The sequence below is a fragment of the Gopherus evgoodei genome, chromosome 1 (genome assembly GCF_007399415.2).
Source record: "Gopherus evgoodei ecotype Sinaloan lineage chromosome 1, rGopEvg1_v1.p, whole genome shotgun sequence".
Taxonomy (NCBI): domain Eukaryota; kingdom Metazoa; phylum Chordata; order Testudines; family Testudinidae; genus Gopherus; species Gopherus evgoodei.
In genome coordinates, this window is record NC_044322.1 from 368,436,979 (window position 1) to 368,464,755 (window position 27,777).

At 55.0% G+C, this 27,777-nt stretch overlaps 1 protein-coding gene across 1 annotated transcript; it reads left to right on the forward strand.

Moving 5' to 3' along the window:
- The first annotated feature begins 1,868 nt into the window (after nt 1-1,868).
- LOC115638403 (C-type lectin BpLec-like) lies at nt 1,869-27,557 on the forward strand. The gene is made up of 6 exons (XM_030540006.1): nt 1,869-2,000; nt 3,381-3,460; nt 5,559-5,671; nt 16,638-16,778; nt 18,689-18,800; nt 27,255-27,557. The coding sequence occupies exons 1-6, from the start codon at nt 1,918-1,920 to the stop codon at nt 27,320-27,322; spliced, it is 597 nt and encodes a 198-aa protein (XP_030395866.1). The 5' UTR covers nt 1,869-1,917; the 3' UTR covers nt 27,323-27,557.
- Nucleotides 27,558-27,777: the final 220 nt, after the last annotated feature.

Sequence of the window (27,777 nt, forward strand, 5' to 3'; positions counted from 1 at the left end):
GATAGAGAGTGATCTGGATTTCCTAGTAAACTGGGTGAAGCAAATAATTTGCCTCTCAGTATGGCTAAATGTAAATGCAGACCTCTAGGAACACAGAGCACAGGCCAGACTTACAGGATAGGGGCCTCTGTCCTGGGAGGCAGGGAGGATGTAAAATATTTGGGGGTGGCGGTGGGTAAGCAGCTGAACATGAGCTCCCAGCACAAGCTGTGGCCAAAAGGGCTAATGCAAACCTGGGATTTAAAACCAGGGGAGTCTCAAGTCGGAGCAGTGAGGTTATTTTACCTCTGTGTTTGGCAGTGGTGTGACTGCTGGCTGAATCCTGTGCCAGTTCTGGTGTTCCCGGTTCAAGAAGGATGTTGATAATTGGAGAGGGGTCAGGGAAGAGCCACAAGAAGGATTAAAGGATTAGAAAACCTGCCTTACAGTGCTAGACTCAGGGAGCTCAATCTGTTCAGCTGAGCAAAGAAAAGGTTAAGGGGTGATTTGATTCCAGTCTCTAAATCCCTACATGGGGACAGATATTGAGCAATGGGCTCCCCAGTCTAGCAGACGAAGGTGTAACACAGTCCAGTCCTGGGAGCTGAAGCTAGACAAATTCAGGCTGGAAATGAGGCAGAAATTTTTGCCAGTGAGAGTAACTGGAACAACTTCCCCAGGGTCGTGGTGGATTCTCCATCATGGGCAATTTTAAAACCGACACTGGATGTTTTTCTAACAGTTCCACTCTAGGCACTATTGTGGGGCAGGTCTCTGGCCTGTGTTTTACGGCGGTCAGACCAGGTGATCCCATTGGTTCCTCCTGGCCTTGCAATCTATGCATAAAATTCACAGTAGGAGTCAGCTGGTGCTTGGAAATGAGATGAGGGAAGTTACCAGGTGTCACGAATTCACAGGGTCTGCGCTGTGCCTGGCCTTTAAACAGCCTCACTAGCCCCAGACACAAGCAGCCAAACCACAGACATGTGAGATCAGAGTCACTTCGGGGCAAGTCTGACACCGCTTTCATTGGGCCACAGTCAGCACCTACATAGCAGGGTAATGGGCTCCTTTGAAATGCAGCAGAAAGATGGACCCAAGGGAGCCTGGGCAGCCCAGAACAGGGCCAACCCCTTAGCCACAGGCAGCACCTGCAATCCAGTCCTCGTGGACCTGATTGTCCCCCGCTCCATACGTCACCATTTACACCAGGGCCTGGTACGTGTAAATCGCCGCCCAGGGAGGATGGTGCATTTCACAGTCTCTTTGCACAGGTGGAAATGACAACACTCAGTTCAGGGCGCTGAGGAGCCAAGCACAGGGCACGTGATGGGCCGAATGCTCCCCGGGCTTGAGGGCTGGGAATTGGGAAAGTTGCTGTTCTACCCTGCACTGATGGGGGCCAGGCCCCAGCTGCTGTGAGTCCAGTGACCCCCGTGGAGCTCTGGCCAGTTCTCACCCACTGGGGTTCTAGCCCCGGTGATTCTAGCGGAGCTCTGAGCAAGGCCCACCCTCGGGGGCTCTGACCCCAAGGACTCCAATAGCCCCACACCAGCCTGTACCCACTGGGGATCCCCCCACTGACTGCAGGGGGACTCCAGCTGATTTACACTCCCTGGGGCTCTGCCCTTAACTTTCCATGGGACAAGATGGACGTGAGCAGTTGGGCCAGTCAGGGCCAGGGCATGATGGCTCCCTACAGCCACACTGACCTCAGCGCTGACCGATGGCGGGTGGGGAGGGGGAAGGAAACAGCTTTTATTTTATCTGTTATCTCAGCCCAGACAAACACTTCCTCTTGCTCAAAGCCCGGCTGGTGGCTGGGTCCTGGCTTCTCTTAGCTCGGTTTGCCTGGGCGTTAAATGATTGTAGCTGCCATCGGCTCAGATCTGCATGTTCAGTACTGACACCCGGTCCCCTCCCCACACTGGTCTATAAATGCCGCGGGCCCGGCCAGTGTCCCATGCAGGCTGCACTTGGACTGGCCTTGCACCAGAGCAGCTGCCCAGCGAGTCACTCAGGTGAGACCCTGGCTTCCTCCAGCTTCTTCCTCCTCCTGCGCTGGGGGGCTGGCGGCAGCTGATCTTTTACGGGGGTGGGTGGCCAAGCGTGTCCCGTGTGTGTTCCCTGAGCCCTGACCCTGGGGCCGTCTCTGCCTCACCCTTTCCTCCCACCCAGCACAGCCCTGCACGTGGCACCCTAACACCCTGCGGAGCTGTGCCCAGCGCTCTGCCCCTCCAGGAGCTGGGTCCAGCCTCCAGTCCTGTGTCCAGTCCCTGCTGGAGCATCGCTGTGCAGGGCGGCTCTCCCATTTGACTCCTTCTTCCAGTCATGGTGCAATGGGGGTCCCAGCCCCCACCATGGGGTGCAGTAACTATAACCCCGCCCCTCCCCGCCACCCCAACCACATGGTGTTGGCTTTCCAGACACATGATCCCGGAGCTGGAAATATGAGTGTGATTCAAACACCTGTTTGTGGGGAAAAGGCCCCGGGGCGAGGTCAGTTGGTGTTTCATGTACCAGGTGCTGGGTGATAACACGAGAGGCTCCAAGTCTCTACCACTAACCCAGCTCTCTAGTCAGAGAACGATTGCAGAGGTGCTGCACCTGCAGCTGGCATTCCAGCCACGTGCACACAGACTGGCCTCCATCCTGGTGGCACTGAGGCTTCTTCCAAACTCTCCCCCACTGCTACCCAGGGCTGCCCAGAGGATTCAGGGGGCCTGGGGCAAAGCAATTTCGGGGGCCCCTTCCATAAAAAAAAGTTGCAATACTATATTCTCATGGTGGCCCCTGTGGGGCCCGGGGCCTGGGACAAATTGCCCCACTTCCCCCCCCCCCGGGCAGCCCTACTGCCACCTGCGCCCTCCCTCCAACTTCCATGTAGGTGGTTACCGAGGGGACCTGCCAGCCCCAGCACTGGGGAGAGAGGGGCAGTGGGAGAAGGCATCTGAGAACTGCTTTGCTCTGCAAATGGGACCCTGTGGCCTGGGACCCAGATCCCATCTGAGTGACCACGGCCTCCCTGCTGACCCCTCTTCTCCCTACCTGCAGCCCTGGTTTGGGGAGTCCCTGGAGATGCTGCTTGCAGAGCCCAGCCACTGAGGAGCTGGGACCTGGCTCCGTGGTGGGTGTCCAGTTCTGTCCCTGGGGCCCAGCTCAGTGAGGGGTGAAAGAGGAAGGGCCGTTTGGACCCAGGCAGATGGGCTCTGAGCTCGGTGCCTCTTGGCTGGGGGACGGGATCCCTCTCAGGGTCCTTCCAGCCCAGCCAGGTGCTTTAGCAAACAGTCCCAGGATCTAGGCACCTCCCCCTGGGAAATGCCCCATGTGAGAAGGGGGGCTGCTCCAGGGAGCGTCTCAGGCTCTCATGGTCCCATCTCCCTGGTGTGTTTTCTCCCCAGGGGAAGTGAGAAGATGGAGCCAGTCACCTACTTCAGCCTCTGCCTCCTCGGCTGCCTGATCTTTAATCCCTCCCTGGCAGGTGAGTCCCACTCGGCCCTCGGAGCTGGAGTCCCCAGGTGCTGGTTCCCATGGTGGGAACTGGGAAGTGAATTCATTTCCCTCATTGCTCCCAGAGCCACTGCCCATCTCCAGCTGCTGGGGGTCACTGCCCGGGGGGAGCCCAGGCCCTGCAGCCCCTCCCCAGGGAGCGGGTGAGGGAAGGTGGGTGAAAGGCCCCTCAGGGTCGGCTCTTCCCATGAGGATTGGGTGGGGCCAGTCCCCGGGCAATGGGCGCTCAGCCCCCGTCAGCTCCAGGCTCCCATCCTACCCTCCCGTGGTCCCCTCCCACTGGCCGGCCGTGTCCCCACAGGGTCCCTCTCCAGGGGCTGCTCATGGCTCCACTCCAGCCCCAGCTTCTCCCCCATCTGGCCTCTGGTCCTGGCTGAGCTGCCCCATTCCCTGCACACTGTGTCTTTCTCCTCAGACTGTCCCGTTCCCTCTCCCTGCTGGGACACGGCTCAACCCCGTCCCTCTGTGTCCCCAGGACTGAGAAGGGCAGGGCCTGCCCAGTGTTCCCCTCCCCTCTGCCCCAGCCCCATAGATCCCTGCTATCCCCCCTCTATGAACCATCTCCCTGGGCACCTCTCTCCCTTCCCTCCTCCTCCAACCCCCCAGATTCTTCCATCCAGAACTGGACCCCTGCTCCCGATTTCCTCTCTAGTCCCAGTCTGTGCCAACCCTCATTGCTCCCCCAGCTTCACCCAGTGGCCTTGGTTGTTCTCTTCTTGCCCCCCTTCCGGCTTCCCTGGCCCCACTGTCCTGCATGGCCCAAGGGGAGGGGGGAGAAGCTCAGAGTGGCAGGAATTCCCTCTGCCCGAGGGTTGCACCACAATGGGGAACACTGTGGCTGGCAGCTCCATATTTCCCAGTTCCCTGGGGCAGGGAGGGTCTATCAGCAACCCCACAGTCACTGGCTCCTTTGTCTCCCCCAGGGAGCCATGGGAAAGGAGCCAACATCCCATGCGAACCCAGAGGCCCTGCCCTGCTGGGATCCCTGCTCAGGGCTGGATTCCAGGGGCCTCGTTCTGCCAGTCTAGGGTCTGGGCAAACCCAGTTTCTTCCTGCAGCGCCAGGGCCTGGAGGGTCCTGCCAGCCAGACACAGCCCCTAGCATAAACAGATAAGGAAGAGTTAATAGAATAGAAGTGCTTCATATCTCTTTGCCTGGAAAGGGTTTACAAGGACAGTGAGCCTGGCTGTCACCTGACCAGAGGATCAATCGGGGACAGGAGACTTTCAAATCTTGAGGAGGGAAGTTTGTGTGTGTGCTGTTAGTGTTTGGTTGTTGTTCACTCTGGGGGCTCAGAGGGACCAGACGTGCAACCAGGTTTCTCTCCAATCTCTCCGATACAGGCTCTTATAAGTTCAGAATAGTGAGTACGAGGTAGATAAAGCGAGTTAGGCTTATGGTTGTTTTCTTTATTTGCAAATGTGTATTTGGCTGGAAGGATTTTAATTTGTACTTGTATACTTAGGCTGGGAGGGTATTCCCAGTGTCTATAGCTGAAAGACCCTGTAACATATTCCATCTTCAATTTACAAAGATAATTTTTATTGTTTTTCTTTCTTTAATTAAAAGCTTTTCTTGTTTAAGAACCTGATTGTTTTTTATTCTGGTGAGACCCCGGGGACTGGGTCTGGATCCACCAGGGAATTGGTGGGGAGAAAGGAGGGAAGGGGGAGAGAGAGGCTAATTTCTCTCTGTGTCAGGATTACTGTCTCTCTCAGGGAGAGTCTGGGAGAGGGAGAGAGAAGAGCGGGGGGAAGGTGAATTGTCCTCTCTGTTTTGTGATTCAAGGAGTTTGAATCACACAGTGATCTTCCAGGGTAACCCAGGGAGGGGAAACCTGGGAGAGGTAACGATGAGGGAAAGGGTTTACTTTCCTTGTGTTAAGATCCAGAGGGTCTGGGTCTTGGGGATCCCCAGGCAAGGTTTTGGATGCTAAGGTTCAGAGTGGGGGATTATACCATGACAGCCCCAGACTGGGTCCCAATGTTATTTGTGCTAATGGGAAAGCCACGGCTCTGCCTCTGAAACAGCCTCTAACCACAGTGTCCTGTCCCCATCATTGCCCCCAGCCCCCTCTCTCTCAGCAGAGGCACAGGCTATGTCGTGTCCCAGAGGCTGGCTCTCCTTCCATGACACCTGCTATCGATACTTCCACAAAAAGAAGAACTGGATGGAGGCTGAGGTGAGAGGCTGGGGGCAGTGGGACTCAGGGGTGCAGGGCTGGATATGGAGGCTGGGCGGATGGGGCTGTTTAGGGTGAATATCAGAGTCAGTGAACTGGGCTGAGCTGGGGAATCTGCTCTGGTGGGAGGGGTGGGGGTAGGGTTGCCATATTTCTAAGCGCACTGCCTCGCCCCTTCTCTGAGGCCCTGCCCCCACTTGCTCCATCCCCCCCATCCTCTGTCACTCTCCCGCACCCTCACTCACTTTCACCAGGCTGGGGCAAGGGGTTGGGGTGTGGGAGGGTGGTGAGTGCAGGCTCTGGGGTGGGCACAGGGATGAGGGATTTTGGGTGTGGGAGAGCCCCTGAGCTGGGGAAGTGGGTTGGAGTACAGCGGGGTATGGGCTCTGGGCTGGGGGGTATGGGCTCTAGGGCGGGGCTGAGGATGAAGGGTTTGGGGTGGAGGAGGGGGATCCAGGCTGGAACTGAGGAGTTTGGCATGCAGGAGGGCATGTGGACTCCATTTGGGGGTTTGGGCTCTGTGGTGGGGCTGGGGATAAGAGTTTTGGGGTGCAGGAGGGGACTCAGGGCTGGGCACGGGGTTGGGGTGTGTGCAGGTTGTGGGCTCCAGGAGGGAGATTGGGCAGGAGACTCCGGGCTGGGGCAGGGGATTGGGGTGTGGTAGAGGGTTTGGGATATGGGGTCTTGGCAGTGCTTACTGCAGCTCCCAAACAGTGGCTGCCAGGTCCCTGCGGGTCCTACTCATATTGGTGGCCAGGGAGACTCAGCGTGCTGCCCCAAAGCTCCCATTGGTTGCGGTTCCCAGCCAATGGGAGCTGTGGAACCGGCACTAGGGGAAGGGGCAGCACGGGGAGCTTCCCTGGCTGCCCATGTGCCTAGGGGCTGCAGGGACCTGGTGGCTGCTTCCGGGAGCCATGTGGAGTCAGGGCAGGTAGGGAGCCTGCCTTAGCCCTGGGCCCCCACTGCGCTGCTGACTGGACTTTTAATGGCCTGGTAGGCAGTGCCAACTGGAGCCACCAGGGTCCCTTTGCAAACAGTTCTTCTGGTCAAAAACCAGATGCCTGCAACCCTAGGTGGGAGCCCAGGGTTGGCACATTTCCCACTGCCCCAGACAGAGCCCTGGGAACAGGCTGTGAGGGAACAACCTGCCCTGGCCTGGCTGGAGAGCAGAACACAACGTAAACGTAGCCTCCAGTGGGGCACTATCTCCTCTGACCTAACATGCTTGTCATGAGCTGTGTCTACCAGGGACGGTCTGGGCCCAGGTGGGGTCATGTCTCCCTCTAGCAGCCGGCTCAGGAAGCGTCTGCTCCTTACTCGGTGTTACCAGAGCAGCTCCCTTAGCTCCGATGGCAGAGCTGTGCTGAAGGTCTCCAGTTCAATCCCTATTGTTGGCTGGCATGTGACCAGGGAGTCGCTGCACAGGACATGAGGGTGGTGATGGGGCCCTGTGTGCATAAGATCAACCATACTGAGTGAGACCAATGGGCCATCTAGCCCAATATCCTGCCTGCCAATGCTGGGTGCTTCAGAGGGAATGAACAGAAAAGGTCAATAATCAAGTGATCCAGCCCCTTTGCCATTCCCAGCTTCTGGCAGACAGAGGCTAGGGACAACATCCCTCCCCATCCTGGCTAATAGTCATTGATGGACCTATCTTCCATGAACTTAACTAGCTCTTTTTTGAACCCTGTTATAGCCTTGGCCTTCACAACATCCTCTAGCAAAGAGTTGCACAACTTGACTGCATTGTGTGAAGAAATACTTCCTTTCGTTTGTTTTAAACCCGCTGCCTATTCATTTCATTTCATTTTGTGACCCTTAGTTCTTCTGTAATGAGGAGTAAATAACGTTCTCTTATTTACTTTCTCCGCAACAGTCATGATTTTATAGATCTCTCTCATATCTCACTCAGTCATCTCTTTTCCAAGCTGAAAGATCCCAGGTTTACTAATCTCTTCTCATACAGAAGCTGTTCCATACCCCTAATCATTTTTGTTGCCCTTCTCTGTACCTTTTCCAATTCCAATATATCTTTTTTGAGAAGAGGTGACCAGATCTGCACGCAGTATTCAAGGTGTGGGCACACCATGGATTTCTATAGAGGCAGTTTGGTATTTTCTGTCTTATTATCTATCCCTTTCTTAGTGATTCCCAGCATTCTGTTTGCTTTTTTGACTGTCGTTGCACAGGAAGTGGATGTTTTCAGAGAACTATCCACAAGGACTACAAAATCTCTTTCTTGAGTGGTAACAGTAATTTAGAATCCATCATTTTATATGTATAGTTGGGATTATGTTTTCCAATGCGCATTACTTTGCATTTATCCGCATTGACTTTCATCTGCGATTTTGTTGTCCAGTCACCCAGTTTGTGAGATCCCTTTGTAACTTTTTCACAGCCTGCTTTGGACTTAACTATCTTACATAGTTTTGTATCATCTGCACAATTTTCCACCTCTCTGTTAACTCCTTTTTCCGGATCATTATTGAATATGTTGAATAGCACTGATCCCAGTACAGACCCCTGAGGGACACGACTTTTTACCTCTCTCCATTCTGAAAACTAACCATTTATTCCTACCCTTTGTTTCTTTTAACCAGTTACTGATCCATTAGAGAACCTTGCCTCTTGTCCCATGACAGCTTACTTTGCTTAAGAGCTTTTGGTGAAGGACCTTGTCAAAGACTTTCTGAATATCTAACTACACTAGACCCACTGGATCACTCTGTTTCACATGGCTGTTGACCCCCTCAAAGAACTCTCATAGGTTAGTGAGGCATAATCCCCTTGACAAAAAATATGTTGACAACCTAATTTGATGGTGTCGTTTGCAAATTAATTCTAATTCAGCAGTTTCTCAGTGAAGTCTGGTTTTCAACCTTTTTTGTTGAAGAATGGCCACTTTTAAGTCTGTTATTGAGTGTCCAGGGAGATTGACATGCTCTCCTACTGGTTTTTGAATGTTACAATACTTGATTTCTGATTTGTGTCCATTTATTCTTTAGCATAGAGACTGTCTGGTTTGGCCAATGTACATGGCAGAGGGGCATTGCTGGCACACGATGGCATATATCACATTGGTAGATGTGCAGGTGGATGAGCCCTGGATGGTCTGGCTGATGTGATTAGGTCCTATGAAGGCATCCCTTGAATAGGTATATGGACAGAGTTGGCACTGGGGTTTGTTGTAGGGTTTGGTTCCTGGGTTGGTGTTTTTGTTTTGTGGTGTGTAGTTGCTGGTGAGTATTTGCTTCAGCTTGGAGGGCTGTCTGTAGTCAAGGACTGGCCTGTCTCCCAAGGTCTGTTAGTGAGGGATCATCCTTCAGGATAGGTTGTAGATCCTTGATGATGCGCTGGAGAGGTTTTAGTTGGGGGGCTGAAGGTGACGGCTAGTGGGGGTGTATTACTTTCTTCCTTGGACCTGTCCTGTAGTAGGTGACTTCTGGGTACTCTTCTGGCTCTGTCAATCTGTTTCTTCACTTCTCCAGGTTGGTATTGTCGTTTTTAGACCACTTGATAGAGATCCTGTAGATTTTTGTCTCTGTCTGAGGGATTGGCGCAAATGAGGTTCTATTTTAGGGCCTGGCTGACACCATCAAATTAGGCCTGAATAAAGACTGAGAGTGGCTGTGTCATGGTATAAACCCCCACTCTGAACCTTAGCATCCAAAAGATGGGGTACCAGCATGAATTCCTCTAAGCTCAATTACCAGCTTAGAACTTGTAGCGCTGCCACCAACCAGGAATTCCAGTGCCTGGTACACTCTGGTCCCCCCAAAACCTTGCCCGGGGACCCCCAAGACCCAGTCCCTCTGGATCTTAACACAAGGAAAGTAAACCCTTTCCCTCACCGTTACCTCTCCCAGGCTTCCCCTCCCTGGGTTACCCTGGAAGATCACTGTGTGATTCAAACTCCTTGAATCTTAAAACAGAGAGGAAAATTCACCTTCCCTCCTCCTTCTCTCTGACATCTGACGAAGTGGGAATTCACCCACGAAAGCTCATGCTCCAAAACGTCTGTTAGTCTATAAGGTGCCACAGGATTCTTTGCTGCTTTTACAGATCCAGACTAACACGGCTACCCCTCTGATACCTAACACAGAGAGAAATTAACCTTTCTCTCCCCCTTCCCTTCTTTCTCCCCATCAGTTCCCTGGTGGATCCAGACCCAGTCCTCTGGGGTCTCACCAGAATAAAAAAAAAAAACAATCAGGTTCTTAAACAGGAAAAGCTTTTAATTAAAGAAAGAAAAACAGTAAAAATTATCTTTGTAAATTGAAGATGGAATATGTTACAGGGTCTTTCAGCTAAAGACACTGGGAACACCCTCCCAGCCTAAGTATACAAGTACAAATTAAAATCCTTCCAGCCAAATACAAATTTGAACTCCTTCCAGCCAAATACACATTTGCAAATAAAGAAAACAAACATAAGCCTAACTCGCCTTATCTACCTAGTACTCACTATTCTGGACATATAAGAGCCTGTATCGGAGAGATTGGAGAGAAACCTGGTTGCACGTCTGGTCACTCTCAGAACCCAGAGTGAACAACAACCAAACACTAACAGCACACACAAAAACTTCCCTCCCTCAAGATTTGAAAGTCTCCTGTCCCCTGATTGGTCCTCTGGTCAGGTGACAGCCAGGCTCACTGAACTTGTTAACCCTTTAAAGGCAAAAGAGACATGAAGTACTTTTGTTCTATTAACTCTTAACTATCTGTTTATGACAGGCTGGATCACTACAAAAAGTAATTTTCCCTCTGTTGATACTCACACATTCTGGTCAACTGTTGGGAATGGGCCACATTCACAGTGTTTGAATTGGCCTTGTTAGCACTGATCCCCAGTTTGGTAAGGCAACTCCCATCTTTTCATGTGCTGTAATACATACACCTGCCTATTGTATTTTCCACTCCATGCATCTTATGTAGTGGGTTTTAGCCGATGAAAGCTTATGACCAAATAAATTTGTTAGTCTCTAAATTGCCACAAGGACTCCTCCTTGTTTTTACCCAGTGGATAGTACCTAGTGTGTAGGGGATAGTGATAAGGGATAGATGAAATTCCCCATTGTTTTTTTTTTTAATTTTTCTAGCTCCTCTAATCTCCCAGTCACTATCACCATCCAGGTCAGCTGGGTGGTGGTACATCCCTACTGCTTTAATGCTGTGGAATGCTGTGTGGGGCACTGGGTGCACGTGGCTGTGACCATGGGGCTGGTAATTCCCCATGCTTGTGCTCTGGGGGCTGGGGGAACTGGGGTTTCTGCTGTCTCCACTCTGCAGTGCCCATGCAATGCTCTTTAGTGCTTTGGCCTGTAGCTATTGTGGGAGCAGTTCATAGACTCACAGACTCTAGAGCTGGAAGGGACCTCGAGAGTCCAGTCCCCTGCCCTCATGGCAGGACCAAATACTGTCTAGACCATCCCTAATAGACATTTATCTAACCTACTCTTAAATATCTCCAGAGATGGAGATTCCACAACCTCCCTTGGCAATCTATTCCAGTGTTTAACTACCCTGACAGTTAGGAACTTTTTCCTAATGTCCAACCTAAATCTCCCTTGCTGCAGTTTAAGCCCATTGCTTCTTGTTCTATCATTGGAGGCTAAGGTGAACAAGTTTTCTCCCTCCTCCTGATGACACCCTTTTAGATACCTGAAAACTGCTATCATGTCCCCTCTCAGTCTTCTCTTTTCTAGACTAAACAAGCCCAATTGTTTCAGCCTTCCTTCATAGGTCATGTTCTCAAGACCTTTCATCATTCTCGTTGCTCTTCTCTGGACCCTCTCCAATGTCTCCACATCTTTCTTGAAATGCGGTGCCCAGAACTGGACACAATACTCCAGTTGAGGCCTAACCAGCACAGAGTAAAGCGGAAGAATGACTTCTCGTGTCTTGTCTACAACACACCTGTTAATGCATCCCAGAATCACGTTTGCTTTTTTTGCAACAGTATCACACTGTTGACTCATATTAAGCTTGTGGTCTACTATGACCCCTAGATCTCTTTCTGCCATACTCCTTCCTAGACAGTCTCTTCCCATTCTGTATGTGTGAAACTGATTGTTCCTTCCTAAGTGGAGCACTTTGCATTTATCTTTATTGAACTTCATCCTGTTTACCTCAGACCATTTCTCCAATTTGTCCAGATCATTTTGAATTTTGACCCTGTCCTCCAAAGCAGTTGCAATCCCTCCCAGTTTGGTATCGTCCGCAAACTTAATAAGCGTACTTTCTATGCCAACATCTAAATCGTTGATGAAGATATTGAACAGAGCCAGTCCCAAAACAGACCCCTGCGGAACCCCACTTGTTATACCTTTCCAGCAGGACTGGGAGCCAGTTGCTCCGGGTTGGCATAGAACAGAGGCAGGTCACAGACCCATACCTAGCAGGGCTGTGTCTGCGGCATGGGGACAGGGTAAGGCCGTCTGTGGGGACCTCAGTTAGGAGCCAGGGAAGGCTTCCTATCCTATGGAGCTGGCGGAGGGGAAAGGCCGGTAGCAGGAGTGCCCAGCTGGGCTGGCAGCTGGCCCAGGGACAGCGCCTCCCCAGGGCATCTATTATGCTAAACCCTGGCCATGTCTCTATGGGAAGCTGAGCCTGGAAAGAGGGACAGTCAGAAATCTTCTGGCTTTCCTGCAAGTCTCCCTCTGTGAGGCAGGTTTTCCAGACCTCATGTCGTTCTTGGAGCTCTTTTCTGAGCTCTCCAATTTGTTAACGTCCTGCCTGAGGAGAGGATCCCAGACCGGAACACGGTGCCCAGTGCTGGTCTTACTAGTGCTCTATACCTTTAACACCTCATCCCTGCTCCAACGCGATCACCCTGCGCTGTGGTGGCTCCCCCCTTGCCTCTTCCCCTCCCTGCTCTGACCCTTCCACGAGGCTCCTACCACCAGCTGCTGCTGCCTGGTGAGTCTTCCTCCTTTCTTCTCCTCTCCTCCATTCCACCCCCTTTCAGAGCTCCCCGCAGCTGGCCCTGTCCCTTGTCCTCACCTCCCTCCCCTTGGGCTCTCTGGGGCGTTTGAGGATGTGAGCGGCGAGCCAGCAGCAGTGGGGTGAGTGAAGAGGGGAATGGAGGGGATCCCTGACTATAGGCCCATCAACGGCTATTAACCAGGATGGGCAGGGATGGTGTCCCTAGCCTCTGTCAGAAGCTGGAAATGGGCGACAGGGTATGGATCACTTGATGATTCCCTGTTCTGTTCATTCCCTTCCCTCTGGGGCATCTGGCATTGGCCACCGTCAGCAGACAGGATAGTGGGCTAGATGGACCTTTGGTCTGACCCAGTAAGGTCATTCTTATGTTCTTATGCTCTGAGTAACACAAGTGAAATAGCCTTCCAGAGACCTAGTAGCAGATCATTGCAAGTGTTAATGGGCCATTAAAGCGTTAATGAAACCATTAAACAGGCATTTTTCAAGGCCCAGGAAGCCTTTGGTCACATTCATCTGGCTTTTATATTATAGGAAAGTGTGTTATTTGGGTTAAAAACTGTTTCCAAACGACCGGTCAGTAATTCCCATGCTATGTGACCTGTCAGTAATTCTCCATGCATCTGAATAGGTGGGTTTTTTACCCAGGAAAAGTGATGCCCAGATAAATCTGTTAGTCTTTAAGGTGCCACCAGACTCCTCATTGTTTTTGTGGATTCAGACTAACACAGCTACCCCCTGATACTTGGTACCATGCCATGCGAGTTATTCTCTACCCAGAAGAAGTATTTTTCACTAACCTCGCTCAAGGAGGAGCAGACATAGCCAGTGAGTTTATTTCTTGATCTAGTTGTTTTATTCCAACCCAGTTTAAGTAAGTGAACCTGGCTGGGAATTCTGTGGAAGAAAGGTGATTAAAGTACAGCCTTAACGCAGGCTGTCAGGGACAAACCCTTTTGAAAAAGGAGAGATTAGGCTTCAGGTTGGTGCAAGTAGCCTGAAAAACCAAGTCTATCTATACAGTATGCACCAAACTCTGCCACACAGTGAGAATCCATCTGGCGATGGGTCTATAGCTGTTCAGTTCCCACAGGGAAATGTTATTAGTGCTTTAAGGTGACAATGGGAGGATCTCGCGGCAGTGGGGCCAGCAGCAGGGTGAGGAGGGGAGAGGTGAGCCAGCGGCATGGCAGGCTGGAGGGTATCTTGTGATGGCAGGGAGTGTGGCAGGGAGGGTGAGGAAGTTAAAGGAGAGGGGGGAACTTTTGGGGGGTGAAGAGGTGAGCGTGGAGTCAGCAGCAGGTGGGGCTGGGGGCGGAGCAGGGGTGGAGTCTGGGCAGAGCTATAGGCAGAAGGGGCGGGACAGGAGCAAGCCTCCCCGAGGGGAAGTTTCACCCACCGCCTGTGCGTGTGCCTGCACGTTCAAGGCTCACACCTGCCCTCTTGTGCAGCACGGCACTCAGAGCTCACATTGAGCTGGTTGTGGCCATGACCCCTCAATGCTTTTCAGTCCCAGCTCCCAGGCTACATTCCCCGGCTGTCAATGTGGCCAGTTGCCTTAGTTCCTGGCCGTGCAACCCTGCGTTTAGTTGTATTAAAGTCAGGGCCGGCTCTAGGTTTTTTGCCGCCCCAAGCAAAAAAATGTTTGGCTGCCCCCCCTCCCAGCCTGGGCTCCTCGCTGCAACCCCTTGCTGCCCCAGCCCTGGGCTCTCCCCCCCAACACACCTCCTGCTACCCCAGCCCTGGGCTCTCCTCCCCCCACCTGCACCCTCCTTCCACCGCAGCCCTGGGTCACTGGTAACTCGCTCCCAGGGCAGGTCATTCAGCAGGAATTTTGGATGTGCACAGAACACAGCCAGGATGGGTTCCCATATGGTTACAGAGCTGCAGTGAAGTGGAACAATTTTCAGCTTGTGTGATTGGAGGATCTCTGGATGCGTATTATAAGACTGTCCTCCATAAATGAGGAAAAGTTGAGGTGCCTTTATTATTCTTTTGTTCCACTCTTTCTTTCTCTGGGGAATATGCCAATGGAGTATCACTGTCTTCCTTTTAAACGAACGGCAATGGCTGTTGAAAATAGCAATTCCAGTCCTGATAACCACTGGGAAGCATTTCTTGCTCAATTTTATCCTACTTTTCCTACAGCAAGTTACAGTGGATCAGTGTATTTGATTTGGGAGAAATGAAGTAACAGCTGCCCAATCTGAGCTTGAGCACTCCTGAATTTTGAGGTGTTCAAATCTGGAAGGCAGGTGCTGGGTGTGTTTGGGGGGGGGGCTGTGGGCTCCACGGGGGAGCACCACAGCGTGTATGCAGCAGCGTGTCTGACATTGCGTGGAGCCAGACACGCTGGTCTGAGTGGCATGGTAAGGGGACTGGGGGGTTGGAGAAGGGATAGGGGGTTGGGGGGGCAGTCAAGGGACAGGGAGCAGGGGGGTTTGGATGGGGCAGAGGTTTGGGGGAGCAGTCAGGAGCAGGGAGAAGAGGGGGTTAGATGGGTCAGGGGTTGGGGGTGCAGTTGGGGACAGGCAGCGATTGGATAGGCATGGGAGTCCCAGGGGTTTGTCAGGGGATAGGCAGGGGGTGGGGTCCTAGGGGGGGAGTTGTGGGGGGTCCCAGGAGAGGGCAATCAGGGGACAAGGAGAAGGGAGGCTTAGATATGGGGTGGGGTCCTGGGGGGCAGTTAGGGGCAGGGGTCCTGGGAGGGGGCAATCAGGGGACAAGGACCAGCGGTGCTTAGATAGGGGGTGGGGTCCTGGGGGGCAGTTAGGGGCAAGGGGTGATCAGGGGACAGGGAGCCGGGGGGGTTGGATGGGTTGGGGTTTCTGTGGGGGGCAGTCGGAGGGAGTGGATGGTGGCAGGGGGGGGCTTCCCTCCCCATTGAGTGTCCTGGTTTTTGAATGTTACAATATGGTCTCCCCACCACTCTCCACTCACAGCACGCTGCCGCATGAGGTCCCCCTCCTTCCTTTCCAGTTGATGGTGGCCAAGGGCATGCTGGGAAATGTAGTTCTTTCCTTGCTCCAGGGCTGGCTCTACAGGCAGGGAGCTAACCAAGGAACTACAGCTCCCAGGGCCCCCTGCTAGTTTTCAGCTCCCATGCTGGATCCCTGCCGCCCCTGCAAATGGGCTGCCCCAAGCAGGTGCTTACTTTGCTGGTGCCTAGAGCTGCCCCTTATTAAAGCGCACATGGATCACATCAGCCCAGCTCACTGTGCGATCCTGATCTCTGCGTAGACCTGATGCGTTTGTCACTATTTACCGCTCCAGCAATCTTACTCTCACCGGCAGCCTTCACCTGCACTGATTTTGTTTTGTCTCTACGTCCCTGAGAAAGAGCCTGAATAGCCCTGGGCCGAGAGAACAGATCCACATGGGGCTGTCTACACAGTACAGAAAAATCCATGGCTTCCCTGTGCCAGCTGACTCAGGCTCACAGGGCTCGGGCTGTGGGGCAGTTTCATTGCTGTTAGGCTTCCGGGCTTGAGCTGCAGCCCGGGCTCCAGGACACTGTGAGATCTGCCAGGAAATCCCCTTGGCCAGGGCTGCACTGAGGTCATGTGGTGCTAATTGCTCACGGGCACAAGCCGAGCGCCTTGCAGAGTCTGAGTGCCTGGGTCAGCACAGTGCCCTTCATCCGCCCCACCTGTACTCTCCTCCCAGCATGACAGCGGGTGTGTCTGGCAGAGCCATGGCCCAGGGCAGACCAGTGCTCAGAGCAGAGCCCAGGAGCTGGAGCGGGAGGGATTGGGTGACACCAGCAGAGCACAGGGTGGCTGTGGCTGTGCGGAGTGGGGTGGGGGCTGTAAGGTGAAGGGGGATGGAGGGAGGCAGGCGGCTCTACCTGTTCCCCCCCCCATTGGTCCTGGGGGAGGGGAGAGGTGCTAACACGGGGTCCTGTCCCGTCACAGCCCTTGCTGCCTGGGGGAGGCAGGGCCCCAGAACAGAGCTGGACTCACTCCTGCTGCTCCCTGCCAGGGGGGATGGGGAGTAACTAGCTTTGTTATTTCTTCTCCCAGGCTCATTGCCAGCACCAAAGGCACAGGGCCCATCTCGCCTCCATTCATAGTCGTGGAGAAAATAAAATGCTGGCCCATTACATCAAGCGGTACCACAAAAAGTGCAGTCTCGTCTGGATCGGACTCTCAGACCCTAAGCATGTGAGTGCCTGGTGCCCACTCTGCCTCTGGCAGCCCCTCCCCAGCCCCTGGGCTCTGGGTCTCTGCTCAGTGAGGTTGTTGTTTGGGGCGGAGGTGGCACCAAATCAGGGTTTCCATTGGAACGGGGTGAAAAGGGGCTGTAACTGACTGGGTTTTCAGTCACAGGATCGATCCCCAGCGCCCGGTGCAGAGTATAAACTGCTGTTACTAATATTCACGTTCGTGACACTAACGCCCAGGGACCCACCACCCCGGCCATACATGCCCGGCACGAGAATCAGCTCCAGCTCACACAGACAAGACGTCTAGACGAGGGCTCGGGGAAAGGGGCAGCCCCACGGGCAGAGCGACCAATGCGAGGGCAGCAGAGCCCTGGGAATGCTGTCGCTCTGTGTATTCGTCCTCAGGGTGGGCCCAGTGATGGGGGGTCACCTGGCCAGCGGCGCGTCAGCTCCAGGCCTGTAGGGGGAGCCCCGGTGGGTCCCGATACCCACCCGACACAGGCTCAGGAAAGGGCAATGACTGGGGCTGGCGGGAACGGGGAGGTTGCAGATCCCCCCTGGCTACAGAGGCTTCATCACTTACAGCTGAAAGGGAGCCACCACGGCTCTTGTTTGGCCTCTGGGCCAGTCCAGTTGCCAGTCAGGGCTCTGCAGGCCAGTGGTGGGGCGGGGGGGTGGTGTCTCCAGTCCAGTCTCTAGTCCAGAAAACAGGTTGGCTCATTAGTGTCTCTCCCTGGGGCCCTGCTCAGCAGCTGCTTCTCCCCGTGGAGTCAGGGGCAGAACGCCAGCAGGGATACTGTGCGTGGTTGTGTATGTGACGTGCGACTTGCACAAGGACGGCGCTGACTGCTGCATGAGGCTCCCTCCAGCTGACAGGCTGTCGTCACTTGCTAAACACGCCCTACTGCTCTTGGCCCCCTCACTTCTCACCGTGATAAAAAGCCAGAGACAAAAACCTCCTTGGCCATGTCACAGACTTTCACTCCTGGAGGGGTCAAGTTAGAGTGGGACAGGAGGGGATCCAGGGGGCACATCAAGAGTCAGAGCCGCAGCCCAGGGTCAGGGTAAGGAATCTGGGACCAGGAGCAAGCTGAGGCGGCCAGGACTGGGCAGGAGCAGGGCTGGGAAACAAGCAGGAGCAGGAGGAGGAGCAGGGCTGGAGCAGGACAGGAGCACGGGGAGGAGCAGCAGGCACAGGGAGGATGGCGGCCGTGGCATGAACACACGGAGCAACCCGAGAGCTGCTGGGCTAAAAGCCGGCCAGCTGCCCTTCCTGCCTAGGCAGGGGGTGCAGTCAGGCGGTGGCCTGCAGCCGGCTGTCTGCGTTGGGTGCGTCCCCAGGTGACTAATTCTGCTGCAGCCCCTGATCCCTGACAGTGCGACCCCCAGCTTCATCCAGCACCCCTGTCCCCCAGACCGACCGCCGTGATCTCTGCAGCGGGGAGCAGAGTAACTCTCCTGTGGCTGGGCTTTGGGAGCATCATTGCATGGGTCTGTGCACACGAGCGAGACCAGGGGCAGCAACGTGAGGCTGCGGGACAGCACATGGGATGACGCTGCAGGTGTTGCCGGTTGGGCTGTGCTGGAGATGGACGTAGAACCCACAGGCAGGTTGGGGTGCACTCCCCTCGGCGATGTGGGGATGGCAGGGGCAGGGGGTGCTGAAGTCTCTCCCTTCACTCACTATTTTCATGCTTCTGAGAGTTGGGAAAGCCCTGTTGTAACTTCAGCTGCCAGTAAATGTAGCCCTGGTTGTCAGCACTGACATTTCATAGCGATGATCAGTGTCTCCAGTGTCACTGGGCAGCCTCTGCCCATGCCCTGCCCATGGCCCCTCGGCTCTGGGGCACGTCTCTAGCTGTGTAACCTTGGGTTTTACAGGGACTCTGCTCTCCTTTGTCTCTGCAGAATCAAAGCTGGAGATGGTCAGATAATTCCATGCTCAGTTTCACAGCTTGGGGTAATGGGCAACCTGATAGTCCGAGAAAAAACGAGCACTGTGTGGTGTTAGAACATCCAGGTGAGTCGGTGGATCAGACCCACATGCACCTACAAGGGGAACCCCGGCAGCGCCCTGACCACACAGGTTCTGATCCTGCGCACTCTGAAGCACAGATCCTTGCTCCTCTCTCTTCCCTGCCCCATGCTGGGAAGGCAGCCAGGAGAGAACCCCTTGTCTCACCTGGTAAAAAAGACGGTTACTCACCTTTGTAACTGGTGTTCTTCCAGATGTGTTGCTCATATCCATTCCAGGTAGGTGTGTGCGCCGCGCGTGCACGTTCATCGGAAGATTTTTACCCTAGCAACTCCGGTGGGCCGGCAGGTAGCCCCCTTGAGTGGCGCCGTCATGGTGCTCGATATATACCCCTGCCGGCCCACCCGCTCCTCAGTTCCTTCTTGCCGGCTACTCCGACAGTGGGGAAGGAGGGCGGGTGCGGAATGGATGTGAGCAACACATCTCGAAGAACAACAGTTACAAAGGTGAGTAACCGTCTTTTCTTCTTCGAGTGATTGCTCACATCCATTCCAGGTAGGTGAATCCCAAGCCATACCTAGGCGGTGGGGTCGGAGTGAGAAGTCGCGGCATGGAGCACTGCAGAGCCGAAGGCGCGTCATCTCTGGACTGCTGGACCAGGGCACAGTGAGAAGCAAAGGTGTGGACCGATGACCAGGTCGCTGCCCGACAGATTTCCTGGATGGGGACGTGGGTGAGGAAAGCCAGCGATGAGGCTTGAGCCCTGGTAGAGTGCGCAGTCACGTGACCAGGAGGAGTACGAGCCAAGTCATAGCAGGCTCGGATACAGGACGTTACCCACAAGGAGATTCTTTGAGAGGAAACAGGTAACCCTTTGACGCGTTCCGCTACCGCCACAAAGAGTTGGGGGGATTTGCGGAACGGTTTGGTTCTCTCTATATAAAAGGCGAGCGCCCGGCGGATGTCCATTAAGTGAAGCTGTTGCTCCCTGCATCATGAATGAGGTTTCGGGAAAAAGACAGGGAGAAAAATCTCTTGGTTGACGTGAAAGGCCTAGACCACCTTGTGGAGAAAGGCTGGGTGCGGTCTCAGCTGCACCTTGTCCCAGTGGAACACAGTATACGAGGGATCTACCGTGAGAGCCCGGAGCTCCGACACCCATCTGGCTGAGGTGATGGCCACCAGGAAGGCAGTCTTCCAGGAGAGACAGAGCAGGGAGCAAGTCGCTAATGGCTCAAATGGAGGGGACATGAGCTGGGTCAGAACTAGGTTCAGGTCCCAGGTAGGGGTAGGGCGTCGAACCTGGGGGTAGAGACGCTCCAAGCCTTTAAGGAATCTCGTCACCATAGGGTGAGAGAAAACCGAGCGGCCATCCCCCCCCAGTGAAAAGTGGAGATGGCCGCCAGGTGAACCCAGAGAGATGATATCGCCAGGCCCTGTTGCTTGAGAGACCAGATGTAGCCTAGGATACTGGCAATGGAGATCTCGGTGAGAAGGATACCCCGTTCCACCCACCAGCAGATGAAGCGCTTCCATTTGGCCGAATATGTAGCTCTAGTGGAAGGCTTCCTACTGCCCAGGAGCACCTGCCGCAATGGGGTAGAGCAGCGGAGTTCAGATCTGGTCAGCCACTCAGGAGCCACGCCGTGAGGTGCAGTGATTGCAGGTCTGGGTGACATAGCCTGCCGTGGTGCTGGGTGATCAGGTCCAGGTGAAGAGGCAGGGGGACAGGGTCGGCCAGAGACAGGTCCAGCAACATGGAATACCAGTGCTGCCTGGGCCATGCTGGAGCTATCCAGATCAAGCAGGCCCTGTCCCTGCTCACCTTCAGAAGGACCTTGTGGACGAGCAGGAACGGGGGGAATGCGTAGAACAGATGCGTCGTCCACGGAATAAGGAAGGCGTCTGCCACCGAACAGGGTTCCCAGCCTTGAAAGGAGCAAAACATCTGGCACTTCCTGTTTCCTCGGGACGTGAAGAGGTCCATCCGGGGACATCCCCACCTCTGGAAGAGCGAAAGGGCGACGTCCGGATGAAGGGACCACTCGTGGGAAAGGAAGGATCTGCTCAGATGATCCGCCAGCGTGTTCCGAACCCCGGGGGGTTGTTGTTGTGCTGCTTGTTGATATAATACATGGTCATTGTATTATATCAACAAGCAGGGCGGCACGAGGTCTTCTGCCCTGTGTCAGGAGGCCGTGAGATTCTGGGACTTTTGTATAGCCCACTCTATTCACCTCATCGCATCCTTCCTCCCCGGGGGAATACTCGGTGAATACCGAGACACAGCGACCCTGAAGTTGATGATGGAATGTCTGGCAAGCAAGGCGGACTGCCCTCAATTCCCGTACGTTGATATGGAGGGCTAGTTCATGGGGTGACCACCGGCCTTGGGTCCTCAGGGTCCCCTAACCTAGATCTGAGGCATCCGTTGTCAGGGACACCGATGGCTGGGGCAGATGGAACGGTATCCTCGCGCACACCACGGACTGGTCCAGCCACCACTGCAGGGAACCTAATATGTCCTGAGGAACGGTGACAATCGCGTCCAGAAGGTGCCTGGCCGGACGGTACTGACTGATGAGCCAGGACTGGAGGGGCCTCATGCGAAGACGTGCATATCCCGTGACAAACATGCAGGCCGCCATGTGGCCCAATAGAGTCAGGCACGTGCGTATGGAGGTCAAGGGTGCTGCCTGCAGTCGTCATATAATGGCTGTCAAGTTCTGGAACCTTGATAGAGGAAGAACGGCTCTGGCCAGAGTAGAGTCTAGAAGGGCTCCTATAAACTCTATCCGCTGAGTGGGGATTAGTGTTGACTTTTCTATATTGAGGATTAGACCCAAACTCGCGAAAAGACTGCTGACCATGCAGACGTGGCTGAGGACTTGAGCCTCTGATGATCCCCGTATCAGCCAGTCATCGAGGTACGGAAATACATGTATACGACTGCGACGAAGGTGGGTGACGACTACAGCCATACATTTGGTGAACACCCTCGGGGCCGTGGAGAGGCCGAACAGGAGGACCGCGAATTGATAGTGGCAGCGGTTGACCAAGAACCGAAGGAACCGTTGTGTGGCGGGAAGATGGATATATGAAAGTATGCGTCTTGCATGTTGAGGGCGACGTACCAGTCTCCAGGATCCAAGGATGGGATAATGGTCCCCAAGGATATCATATGGAACTTCAACTTCACCACGTATCTGTTGAGTTCCCGCAGGTAGAGGATAGGCCTGAGGCCTCCCTTGGCTTTGGGGATGAGAAAGTAACGGGAATAAAACCCTTTGCCCCGCTCGGCTTCTGGAACCTCCTCCACGGCTCCTTTGTCGAGGAGCGTTCGCACCTCCTGAAGGAGGAGTTGCTCGTGAGAGGGGTCCCTGAAGAGGGACCAGGGGGGCGGGAGGGAGGGTGTGAAACAAACTACAGATGGTAGCCAACTTGCAATGTGCGTAAGATCCATCGGTCGGATGTTAGACGGGACCACGCCGAGAGAAAAAACGAAGGACGGTTGGAAAAGGGAGGGGATGGATCCGGGAGGGAAACTGGTGCAGCGCCCTCGGGCGCACCTTCAAAATGAAGGTTTTGGTCCAGAGGGGGCCTTGGAGGAGCTCTGGTTTTGCCCTCCTTGGTTGCCCGATTGTCTATGCCGGCTGTTCCTACTTGGACGTCTGGCGAAGTCCTGCCTCTGGCGGGGCTGAGGGTAGGGCCAGCGTTGTTGTTGAGGCCGGAAGGGTCTGCGCTGGGTGACTGGTGTGTGCATCCCCAGGGTGCACATAATGACCCTATTGTCTTTAAGGCTTTGTAGCCTGGGGTCCGTCTTGTCCGAGAACAGGCCCTGGCCTTCAAACGGGAAATCCTGTATGGTGTACCGGAGTTCCGGAGAAAGGCCAGAGACCTGTAGCCAGGAAATTCGGCACATGGTAACGCCAGAAGCTAGAGTCCTGGAGGCCGAATCTGCTGCGTCCAAAGATGCTTGCAGGGAAATTCTTGCTACTTTCTTGCCCTCGTCAAGGATCGCCGCAAATTCCTGACACGCATCTTGCGGAAGCAACTCCTTGAATTTGTCCGCTGCCACCCAGGTGTTGTAAGTGTAGCAGCTAAGGAAAGCTTGTTGATTGGACACCCGAAGCTGGAGGGCGCCCGCAGAATAGACCTTTTGGCCAAGCAGGTCCATGCACCTTGCTTCCTTAGACTTTGGTGCCGGGGCCTGTTGTCCGTGACGCTCCCTCTCGTTCACAGATTGCACGACGAGGGAGCATGGCGGCGGGTGAACATAGAGGTACTCATACCCTTTTGAGGGCACCATGTGTTTGCATTCCACGCCGTGTGCCGTGGGGGGAACGGACGCCGGTGACTGCCAGATGGTAGTGGCATTGGCCTGAATGGTCTGGATAAAGGCAAGGGCGACCCGCTTGGGTGCATCTGCAGATAATATGCTCGCCACCGGATCCTCAGTTTCAGAGATCTCCTCAGCCTGTTAGTTCATGTTCTGCGCCACGCGCCTGAGGAGGTCCAGATGCGCCCTGAGGTCGAGCGGAGGAGGGCTGGTGGATGTTGTTCCAGCCACTGCCTCATCCGGGGAGGATGATGAGGAGACACCCGGCAGGAGTGGATCTGCATGAGGCTCCATCTGGAGCAGTGTCTCCGGCTCTGGAGGGAGATCAGGATCCCGATGGTGAGACAACCCCTCCTCTGCAGGGGAAGTGGGGGGACGAGACAATGTGGCCTCCGGAGCCCTGTGTTCCGATGATGTTGAATGCAGGGGAACCTGCTGAGGCCCTTGGGCTTGATGATATGCCCAGGGAGTCCAGAAGCCCCATTGCTGCGGTCCATGCTCCTGAGGGGGGGGATCATGGAAGAGAGCAGCAGGTCTGTCAGCGTCCATAGCATACGTGCTGTCTGTTTGAGAGGAGACAGACAGCTGTCGGGACGGCCAGGGTGGAGCCGAACAGGACTGATATGGGTCCCTTGGTCTAGACGGCGGAGACCTCCTCGGTGCCGGGGACCGGTGCCGGGAGTCATGTCGGTGCTGGGATCGAGACTGGGACCTGCCACCAGCGCGGTGCCGGGAGGTCGACCGGGATGTAGAACGCCGACGATGGGAGCGGCTTCTCGAATCTCGGCGCCAGTAGCGGTGGCTCGAGCCAGAGCAGTGCCGGGAGTATAGGGACCATCTTGAAGAGGACCGGTGCCGCGAGTACGACCGGTACCGCCGCGGAGAGCGGTGCCGGGACTGCGAGTGACGCCCTGAGCGAGATCATCCATGGTGCCGGGACCGTGATGGGGATCGGTGCCGGCTTGGTGAAATCAGAGACGGTGCTCGTATGGCCACAGGCTTGCCTTTTGATTGTAGGACCCGCACCGGAGGCACCGGGGGTTGAGGCAGCGTAGGCTCAGTCAACGCAATCAGGTCCCGAGCCGAAGCAAATGTCTCCGGCGTCGAGGGGACCATTAGCTCGACCCCAGATCTTATGGGGGAGCTGTGAGGGACCGGACTCGACAGATCTCCTGGGTCCAGAGTCGACGGAATCCCTGTCATCGGTGCCACAGCAGCAGTCGGTGCCAGGCGCTCCGTCCGAGTCTGCTTGGCTGGAGTGGCAGACGTCGAAGGCCTTGCGTCGGGCCCCGGTGCCAGGGAGGGCCGGTGCCGAGGCGTTTTCCCGGAGCCGGCGCGGTCTGGTGCCAGTGCGGAGCCGGCACTCCGCGTCGAGGCCGGAGGGTTAAGCACTGCTTCCATTAGGAGAGTCTTTAAGCGCTGATCCCTCTCCTTCTTTGTTCTTGGCTTAAATGCCTTACAGATGCGGCACGTTTCAGAGATATGCAATTCCCCAAGGCACTTCAAGCAGGCGTCGTGGGGATCGCTCATTGGCATCGGCTTCTTGCAGGCCGAGCACTGTTTGAACCCTGGCGAACCGGGCATGAGCCCGGCGCCGGGCGCGGGGAAGGGCTAGAGCCCAAGCCCGCTAGCTATATACAACAAGTAATACAACTATCAACTAATATTATAAACTCTAACTACAACTATAACTATATACAACTAGTAGAACAACGAGACAATCGAGAGCTAGGGACGTGGAGGACAGCTATGCCGCGCTCCACAGTTCCAACGACCCACACGGCGGTAAGAAGGAACTGAGGAGCGGGTGGGCCGGCAGGGGTATATATCAGGCGCCATAGCGGCACCACTCTAGAGGGCGACCTGCTGGCCCACTGAGTTGCTAGGGTAAAAATCTTCCGAAGAATGTGCACGCGCGGCGCGCACACCTAACTGGAATGGATATGAGCAATCACTTGAAGAAGAACTGCTGCTTACTAGCTCCCCTGGGTCAGTTCATGTGTCTGCTCCAGTGACAGGTAGCAGAGACATACTGAGGGCTGGTCTACACTAGGGGGCAGGATCGATCTAAGATACGCAACTTCAGCTACGTGAATAGCGTAGCTGAAGTCAAAGTATCTTAGATCGCGTTACCTACCGTCCTCACGGCGTGGGATCCATGTCCGCGGCTCCCCCTGTCGACTCCGCTACCGCCGTTCGCATTGGTGGAGTTCCAGAGTTGACAGGAGCGTGTTTGGGGATTGATATATCGCGTCTAGATGAGACGCGATATATCGATCCGCAAGAAATCGATTGCTACCCGCCGATACGGCCGGTAGTGAAGACGTACCCTCACATGCACACCCCTGGCCCCAGATAGGGACTCTGCTGAGCTGTTAACGGGTGATGGCTCTGAGTCGCTGTTGCACCCCTGCTGTGCAAACACTGATCCACACAATGATGTGGGAACCAGAGCTGCATTTTGCCCCTCTCACAAGCATTCACACACAAGCCGGCTGCTCATGAAAGTGCTGTGCAGTTTCAGAGTGTTCACAGATTGAGCACTAATGACTGTTCCCATGGAAACTGGCTCCACGAGGGGATCGTCAGCAAAAGCTGCAGCCAGGCAGCAGACCCTGTCGGTGGGGTACGTGACCGGGTGCTCACAGCGCCAGCGGGGAGGGGAAGAAGTTCCAAATAGCCCAGACGGCGACAGCGACCAGCCCAGGTTTTAAACCTTTTTGTATTGGTGCCCCCTGTCGCACAGCCAGCCTCTGAGCGTGACCCCCGTTATACATTCACAACGAGAGGGGTCATTTAATGTAATGGGGACTCGGGGCTGTCACCCCACAGAGCTGGCAGCTTGCAACCCCCATGTAACCACCTCGTGACTCCATGAGGGTCAGAACCCCAAGTTTGAGAACCCCTGGACTAGACAGTGTTGGTGGATTCGAGGGGTCACTTTGCAGACAGGCTGTGAACAGGAGAGGGGTGAAATTCACAACGAATCCCCTGCCTGGCCCGATCACTGAGGGCTGTGTCTGTGTGGGGCCTGCAGTGCCAGTGGGTGTGGGGAGCGAGGGGCAGGGCTGGGGATCTCAGACCAGTTCCATTGATCACTGGGACGGGCCTGGGCCTGCCATGAGCCGGGTGTGTTAGACAGTCACATGCTGTGGTAACAAGCAGCCAATTGAGCACTGGGCTCTGTAGTAATTGATTCATATTTTACTAAAATACTAATTCTTTGATACTTTTATGAACTATTCCGAAATTGCACCCAAAACATTATGTTTAAGGAACATGAATGTCCCAAAGTCAAGGAAGTGCGAGACTAAGGCTGCCCATGTAACCTTAATGGAGCCCCTGGTATGTGTGCATCATGATACAGTCTTGAGTTACAAGCTCAGTGTCCATCAGTCAGTGGATGAGGATAGAGTCAAAGAGCAGCAGACACTTGCACCCAAGGGAACAGGGCACTGAGAACGGCCTATACCCCCCGCGGAGCTCCCTGCTGGGCCTGGGGTGCTGCTGAGGGGCTGAGCCCACACAGCCCAGCCCCAGGACTGTCCTTCCCTGGGCGCTCTCTGGCCTGACTACGCAGGAATACTACTGCCGGGCAGCCCCCGGACATGGGCACAGACACCCCCAGAGCAGAGGGGTAAGGGGGTCTGAGGGAGGAACGTGCTGCTCCGTGCACAGCAGGCCGGTGACACTGACTCCTGGACACATCCCCTCTGCACGGCAGCTGAGCCCTGCCTAGGACAAAGGTTCCCATGGGTGTAACCAGACCCAGGTGGGCAGGGCATGCAGGGGGCCTGGCTGTGGGGCAGCGCACTCAGCAGGGAGGAGGGAGCAGCCCAGTTTTGAGCGGGTGCCCCAGTCCCGGGGCAGGGCTCTCGCTCTCTCCTCTGCCCTCTGGCTGGGGTGGGGGAGGTAGGAGCAGTAGCACATGGACCAGGCATCTCCCCTTTCACACTGAGCCTCGGCCTCTCTTTGCAGGATGGAGCTGCCCCAATCTGGGGTGCTCAGGGCTCCATCCCACCCTCCTCTTCCTCAGGGCTGTGCACAGGAGCTGGGATCTTCTCCGAGGGGCATGGAACGGGGCGGGGGATGGGTCACTGTATGAGCAGGAACGGCCCAGCCTGCCCCACCCCAGGGGTCATTTCTGTTTTTCTTTCTAGGTTTTCAAAAATGGCACGATTATCCCTGTGATTGGAGATTCTCTTTTGTTTGTAAGCACAAACCCTAGGGGAGGCAGCTTGCCTGGACCAGAGGGCTCCCAGTACCTGGGCTCTGAGTGAATCGAGTCCCTTCGGCTCCCCTGGGAGACCAGATCCTGTGTCCCCAGCTACGAAGTCCCTTCTGCAAAGCATGGCTGAGTTACGCTGTGTCACTCCCGCTCTGCTCTGCCCCCTTCTCTCCCTGTGGCACCCACGCTCTGCTCTTCTCAGCAATCTCAGCACAATGAAGTGATAATAAACTTTCCCTCCAGCATTCAGCACAGTGTGTGTCTCCTTTCTCGTGTTCCTGACTCTGGCATGGACAGTTCCCAGTGTTGCCTGGCCCCAGCCTCAGCACCCCAGAGCCAGTCCCTGAGGGGCAGGAAAGGGAATGAACAAGGAATGAGGGCCCTGACCTTCTAGTAAAAACATAGGGCATCGCTACCCCTGAGACATGGCCCATTCATCTAGCTCCCTGCCTTGG